The following is a 7585-nucleotide window of genomic DNA, read 5'->3' as shown; positions in this document are numbered from 1 at the left end:
ATGCGCTTGCATAGCAGAACCGGAAGCAGCGCGGAGCTGAGAATGGCGGCGGCAGCGGCGGCCGAAAGTGTCCCGGGGAGTCAACGAGAGGAGTCCATTAGAGGTATGCCGCGTGGATGCGGACGAAGTGTCCAAAGGGAGGCCTGGGACTCCGGCTTGGGACCCCGGGTGCCGGGGCTCACCTGGCAGGAGCGGGCGTGTCAGAGGGGCGTACCTGTGTGTGTGCAAGTGTTTGTTCTGTCCTGGCGAATGAGAAGGTTTGGCCGCCGAATCCGGTGTGAGCTGAAGCCGGTACAAGCGAGCAGAGTTGATGTGTCAGGTTGGGCAGGGACAAAGTCAGGGACTTGAAATTATGGTACATGGAGAATTTAGCCGACTTGATGGAATGGAGACAGGTGGAGGGTTGTGGGGAGCAGATGCTATGGCTGGATCAGGACCGGGTATGGGGCAGGACACTTACTCATTCTCCTCTGACCTAGACGATGCCGCCGTGGAAACAGCTGAGGAAGCAAAGGAGCCCGCTGAGGCTGACATCACAGAGCTCTGCCGGGACATGTTCTCCAAAATGGCAACTTACCTGACAGGGGAACTGACGGGTGAGGCGGGGTCTGGGTTGATTCGTGTAATACGGTGCACCCGGTGCTGGAGCTGTGGTTTGGTCTGGGGAGACCTGAGAGGTGCTCCCAAACCCCACCTGCCGAGAAACTTGCCTGGTGGAAGTTTGGGGCCATCATGAATGGGAAGGAAAGAGGTCCATTTCTTCCCTGGAGAAGAAGTTCACGAACTGCCTTTAGAAACACATAAGAATACTTAATACAACTCTAGAGGCTTCCATATTGCAGACTAATGCTGAGAAAACAAAAAATAATTTATCAAGAAGTGCTTCCTTGGGGGAGGTGTATTTTGAGTAGGGTTGTGAAGGGAATGATTGGCCAAAAATGGGGGAAATGACTAGTAAGTGAAGTGGTATTAGTGAGTATTTTGGCTAAAACAGCAGTATTTACTGGGGCAATGAGAAAAGGGATTGGGGGATGGTGAGTGACCTGCCGATTTAGGGACCTATTCGGTTGGCCTGAGGATTTGGTGACTTCCCCCTTGGGAAGATGATTAAGTGTTTAGTTCATGGTGTATTTCCAGGTGAACACATGATCTGTGTGCAGAAAAGGGTCCAAAAGGTGAAGTCTGGTCCAGTGTGGCCTCTCACAAGCAGTAATTGTTTTACTTCCACAGGAAATTGCTGTGAGCTAGATTTGGGAGACAGAATCTGTGAGAAAAGGCTTGATGCACAATAGAGGGGCCTGTGAGTCTGTATCATCTGATTATCTGTCTGTCTATCTCTGAGCAAGAGAAACCAAGTACCAAAATCTAGATTTTTGCCTTTTCTTTAAAAATTCTAAAGATTTGGCAATACTAGCACCCTATTCTCATAAGGCTGTGATTGATTAGAGCCGATCAGCTGCCTCTTTTAAAAGGAGTGGTGCTATGCAGTTTGTCCATATGACTCCCTGTGTTCTCCCTTTTACTGAGGAGACCTAATATCAGTTGCCATTTACCATTGTTCTTATATTGTTGTGATGTTAGTACTGGTACAGAAATGATTTTCTGCACTAATATCTCTATAAAAATTGGTAAAATAAATGATAGACTAAGAAGACCATGTATGCCAAGATGTGGGAGAGAGCATATTTCTTTGTGGAAGTGAGTTATTGTATATGTTTAATATGCAACCACCTGACTTGCTTCACTCATTTACACAGTATGGCTAGCTCCTAAGTATTTGAATGTCTGTTTCAAAGAGAGTAACTTGAGCCTGGCTGGTGTAGCTCAGTGGATTGAATGCTGGCCTGTGAACCAAAGGGTTGCCTGTTCGATTCCCAGTCAGGGCACAGGCCTGAGTTGCAGGCGAGGTCCCCAGTAGGGGGCGCTTGGGAGGCAGCCACACATTGATGTTTCTCTCCTATCTTTCTCCTTCCTTTCTCCTCTCTCTAAAAATAAGTAAAGTTTTAAAAGAAAATAAAGAGACCAATTTGATAGTAGGGAGTATAGGTATAGAGGAAAAAGAGACCAATGAACAGTACTTCAGGTGAAAAGTAATGCTGTGACAGCGTTGATGAAAGGCATATGGGTGCCAGAACATTACAGAAGTGGAATGTTATAGGACTTACTGAAGAGTGGGCATTGAGGGATGGGAGCAGCCTAAGATGGGTGTGTTTGAGCTACTGAACCTGGGTGGTACCATCAACCAACATAGGGGAAGTTGGAAAGAGGAACCATGTTTAATGTGAAAATAATATTTTCAGTTTTGGCTTGGCTGATTTTAGATTTTAACAGGACACTCAGCTGACTGTTATCAAGACACTCAGGTGAGTTGCACACGTGAGTCCAAAGAATGATCAGAGCTGGAGAAACAGACTTAGGAGTCACCTGCATAGTGCTATGAGCTGAGGCTGTGCAGGATGAGATTGTAAGGAAGAGCTTAGAGGTAGGTAAGAGGGCCTTGACTAAAATCTCAGGGAATGCTGGTATAGGGCAATTAATTTCTCTTCAGTAACAGTATTTAAAGTACCTAGGTTTTCAAATGATTCGTTAATAAAATTAATTTTAAGCAGATTGTAATTTTCCCCAGCTGTTATTCTTACTTGTACAAATGACTTTTTGAGTTTGAAAGGGAATGCCATGGAAATGTGCCACCCATATAAATGTTAGTCATGTGTCACAGCTGAGAAAAGTGGAGGACGGATAAAAGTTAAGGAGGTTGGATTAAAAAGGATCTGTCATAGAAACCTAAAAGAACAGTTAGAAGGAGATTAAAAAATCAGTGTAATGCAGTATACAGTGCTATAGCAGCCAAGGGAGAACTTCAGGAAGAGAGGGAGATCATAGTGTCAGATACTGTAGAGAGGTTCAGGAGAATAACTGTGGATTTCATATGGTTAGGAGAGCACTGATGACCTTGGAGCATGTAATTTCTCTGGATGGGGGCACAGAGGGCAGACTGCAAGCATTCACACGAATGAAGGGTGAGAAAGAGGAAGCAGTGAGTGTAAGCTACTCTTTCAACGGGGTTATCACTGAAACTCCTTTGCTTTTCTGAGCAAATGAGGGCAAATGGAGGGAGTGCTTTTGGGCTGGAGGAAACCTGAATATATTTCAAGATAGTTTGGAAATATAAAAGAAAGGAGATGATTGAAGAGAGGCCCTGAAGAGGTAGAAGGTTTGGGGCTCCAGAGCACAGGAGGAGGAGGAGCTGTCTTGGCAGGAAGAGGAGCACTCCTGCCCCTTGGGGGGCAGCGTATGTCAGTGGGCTTGGCTTTCAGGAAAATTGGAGTAGAAACCACATGCTTTGAGTGGGGGTGGGGAAGAGAATTGAGGATATGAGAAACAGGCAAATGACTTGGAAAAGTCAGTGCATAAAATGCAATATAGAATCACACAGTAGCAAATGAGTTACTAGGAAGTGGGGAAGTTCTAGTTGATTTTATATATATTTATGATACAGCCCCCCAGGTACATCTTTTCACACTGTAAGAATACCAAGATTATTTCACTTCCCTTTTCCCAGAGCATAAGTTTATTATATCCCTTTCTAACCCAAACCCCAAAGTTTCTGGATCTACTTGGTTTAAATACTTTGCTGATTGTTGCCTGAGTTTCTACTTAGACATTCTGAATACACAGGCTGAGCATAAATGTCATAGATCGTAAGTGGCTGCTCTTTTGACATGCCCTAGGTCCTGCCCTGAACTCCACATTTCTATTATATAAGACAAATATTAAAGGCATCATTTCTTCTGTTTGTTTTAAAGCCACCAGTGAAGACTATAAGCTCCTGGAAAATATGAATAAATTAACCAGCCTGAAGTATCTTGAAATGAAAGATATTGCTATAAACATTAGTAGAAACTTAAAGGACTTAAACCAGAAGTGTAAGTAATAATATTTTATAACTAAACATGTTTGTAATAAATGTTCTTTTGTGGTTGGGGCCATGGAGAAGGGGAGGGAACATGGCCCCTGTACTCAGGGAGCTCATTTTCTAAAACTGAATCACAAAGTTAAGGTGAATTTCTTCCATTCTGAGGAGCAGCATGTTTTGGTGATATGGTTATTTCTGCTTCTGAATCTTGATTTGATCAGTTTATTCCTGGAAAGGGTGGGGGACAGAAAGGGTGGCCAAATTCTGATACCACAATGAAATTGGTGAATTGATTTAACAATGAAATCCATAAGGGACTACTCTAGACCCTGGCCAAGTAGCTCAGTTGATTAGAGTGTCATCCGATACAACAAGGTTGTGGGTTCGATCCCTGGTTAGGGCACACATGAGAATTAACCAATGAATATATTAGTAAGTGGAAAAACAAATCTCCCTCCTCCCCTCCTGCCGCCGAAAATCAAGAAATTTAAAAAAAGGGGGACTACTCTATAAACAGAAGAATCAGAATATCAATAAATGGAAAATGCTAATTTAGACTGGTAGAATATATTTTCCTGTTAACTTATATTTGTGTTCCTTGTCTCTTTCTTGGTCTGGGAGACTAAGAAATGGAGTCACTAATGGAATGATTGCTTGAGGAACAAGGAATTTGAAAGAGACAAAGTTTATGGATGAGAGAGACTTGCTTTTTCTAGGTCACAGTTATGCCTGGTCAGCCAGCTACTGTCTTCTAAAGTATTTGCCCTGCTGATGACCGGAAGCCTGTCATCCCACCTTGTGTGTCTTAGGCAGAGCTGGAGAGAAACTAGCATTCTTACTTTTTCACTCTTTTCTCTCCAACTTGTTGAGGCCATGTAAACATGGAGTCTGTTTTTGTTTTTTAAAGATGCGGAACTACAGCCTTATCTGGATCAAATCAATGTTATTGAGGAGCAGGTAGCAGCTCTTGAGCAGGCAGCCTACAAGTTGGATGCATATTCAAAAAAACTGGGTAACCATTTTTTATTTCTGTCTTGATTTAATCAGAGTACCTGCCAGTATGACCGTAGCTAATATGGTAATTAACATTTATAATGTGCCTACAATGATCTATTTTAATCTTCACAAAAACCTAGTGAGAATAATTTTTTATTAGAAGTAGTAATAAAAATAACATTTCCTGAGTACTTGATATATCAGGCACTGTTCTTAGTGCTTTACCTACATTATCTTTATTATCCTCCCAATAACTTATGAGATAAATGCATGATTTTAATCCCCATTTTATAGAGGAGGAAGAGCTGTGTTCCAAACCAGGTCTGATTGATTACAAAGCTTAAACTCTTAATTGTAGTTCAGCATGCGCAAAGCATCTTTAATAATATAACTACAAATGTCTTAAAAAACAGTCAATCAAGGGGCTTCTTAAAGGATTATTTTTTCTTTAAGGAGGAAACTGTAGTTTTAGTTTTGATGACTTGCTAACTGGTTCTAGCTCTTACATCCATGACTAAAAATAATAAAGTTGTTTTTATCCTAAATATAATTTACAGATTATTTTATTTTCATCATTGACAGTTGTTGACTACATCAAGAGAATGCGTTGTAGCACACTGAGATTTGATGGGGGTGGTGATTAACAGTTTCATCGACCACAACTTAATTTATTGAATGGTCACTGTGAACCTTACTATATAGAATTGTACCAAGGTGCTATCAAGGTTTTAATGAAAAAGGGGATCCTTTCCATTAAGAAACTCATTTGATGGTCATTTAAATCTTCGTATCTTTCGAAATTCCTTTCCTGGAATAAGTAAATAAAAGGTGAAACATACCTTCATACTCTCTGAGAGTTCCAGTCTGGCTCCCAGAGGATACCTGGCACAGTGCCTAGAGAGGCAATTTCCTGTCCTCCTGGTGGCTTAAGGTAAGCAGCAGACTTGCTTACTCCTCCTGGTAGAGCTATCTGAGCAGGCGCTGTTGACAGGGTTAGAATATAGTGAACTTGTGGAAGCTCCTCTATTCTATGTTGTGTGTATTTCACTTCTTGCCTTAAGCTGGGCCTATCAGTGAAATTTGGATAGATACCCAAATATCTGTCCTTAGCTAATGTGGCGGGTAACATTTATGGTGTGTCTACAATTTGGACACAGTTTGGACAGCTGATGAAATTGAAGCTAATACATTTAAAAAATATTATAGACATTTTTTAATTTGTTTGGAAATGCTAATGAAAGAATACCTTTGTAAGAGCCGGCTTTAAATACAACCTCCACTCCCTCCCCACCCCCCACAGAAGCCAAATACAAGAAGCTGGAGAAGCGATGAAAAACTTATTCTTGTGGAACAAAGTCTTTTTTAATGTGGAAGAATGTTTTACAAGACCTGAATCTGAGGCTGATGAATTGTCAAAACTCCTTGAAAGGAAACCATGCTGGCCTTCCGAGAAACATCCCACCGCTGGAGTTAAACTGGAGAATTGTGGCTACTCCTGAATTTTTCTTGGGGCAGTATCCCTCAGAAACTCACACTTATAACCTCTTACCTTTTACTTGAATGCCTAATTATCCATTTAGGACACAGTCTCTTAAAGTTCAGGATAAACCTGGGCTTTTCAGTTGAATCAAATGAGAGGGCTTATTTTCTCTACATTATTTTCTTAAGTGGCTGGATTTTCAGTTACTGTGTAAATGGTTGTTTTTTTCTATTGATGCTAATGTATTGCTAACAAGATTCTCAATTAAAAAAGGAAAACAAAACAAAGTTCTTTAGAGTTTATCATCTTGTGAGAGTCAGTAATTTACTTTTCTATAACATTGCAAATAATAGAAAACCTTAAAGTAATTTCAGGGCGAGTCTTCTAGATTGCGCAGAAACAGTGAAAGGAGTATTGCTATAGCTGGGTATATGTGATGGGCCACTCCTGCCCCTTCTTTGAGAGAGTCGGAAATCTGAGGGTGGATGGCATTTTGACATGTACTCCCTTTTGGAAATGTGATAAAGACAAAGACAGGATGTGTATGTGTGTATACATGTAAGGTGGAGAGGTGGGCTGCCACTCATACAATAAAGCATTTTATAAAATATCTTTCTACTGTGTCTGCAGGGTCAGGAGGCCTCTGGGGCCCTGACCATCTTCCTTACAGACTGAAGACATCAGTGGATGGAAGAAAGTGACTGACCAGCTTAGTTTAGAAGGCAAGCAACCTTCCCCAGAGTTGGAAGTCAGCAGCTAGGATAGTGCCCGAGGTCCCCAATTCCATCTCTAAAACAGTTAACTTTGTTTCTGTCATTCCCCACTGTCTCAGCTCCAGACCAGCACTGTTCATCCTCTGATCCTCTTGATTATTTCATTTGTTTCTGCTCTAATATTATTCCTTGCCTTCTGACTTCGGGGTTAATTTGCTCTTTTTCTGGTTCCCAGAGGTGTACTGTTCCTTGATATATTTTCCTGTTATTATAATATTTAAATTATTACTTTGTTTTTGATAATTCATTTAGAAATTTTTGTAGTTTGTCTACCATTGACTAGAAGTACTCTGTTAAAAATACTTTCTTCAGCTCAGAAATAAGGCTGCCTTGAATATATGTAAGTTCTGTTGCAGAGACAATTATTCTCTTGGTTTTGGAGTTCTTATGACCCAAGATATTTTTTTTAAAATATAGATC

At 41.1% G+C, this 7585-nt stretch overlaps 1 protein-coding gene across 1 annotated transcript; it reads left to right on the top strand.

Annotated features, from left to right (window-relative positions):
* Positions 1 to 6679, top strand: BLOC1S2 (biogenesis of lysosomal organelles complex 1 subunit 2). The gene is made up of 5 exons (XM_054581371.1): positions 1 to 103; positions 480 to 596; positions 3807 to 3926; positions 4824 to 4928; positions 6213 to 6679. Exons 1-5 carry the CDS (start codon positions 1 to 3, stop codon positions 6242 to 6244), a joined length of 477 nt encoding a protein of 158 aa, XP_054437346.1. The 3' UTR covers positions 6245 to 6679.
* Positions 6680 to 7585: the final 906 nt, after the last annotated feature.

The sequence above is a fragment of the Pteronotus mesoamericanus genome, unplaced genomic scaffold, assembly GCF_021234165.1.
Source record: "Pteronotus mesoamericanus isolate MK-2021 breed Mesoamerican mustached bat unplaced genomic scaffold, CSHL_Meso_final contig_657, whole genome shotgun sequence".
NCBI classification, from domain to species: Eukaryota; Metazoa; Chordata; class Mammalia; order Chiroptera; family Mormoopidae; genus Pteronotus; species Pteronotus mesoamericanus.
Note: the sequence above shows the minus strand (reverse complement) of the source record. Positions and strands in the feature narration are given on the sequence as shown.

Bases quoted from the DNA above. Each gene is read 5' to 3' on its own strand.
- BLOC1S2 (XM_054581371.1), top strand. From the start codon at position 1: ATGCGCTTGCATAGCAGAACCGGAAGCAGCGCGGAGCTGAGAATGGCG. The intron at 597-3,806 runs GTGAGGCGGGGT...TTTGTTTTAAAG, and splicing joins CCTGACAGGGGAACTGACGG to CCACCAGTGAAGACTATAAG. The intron at 3,927-4,823 runs GTAAGTAATAAT...TGTTTTTTAAAG, and splicing joins AAAGGACTTAAACCAGAAGT to ATGCGGAACTACAGCCTTAT.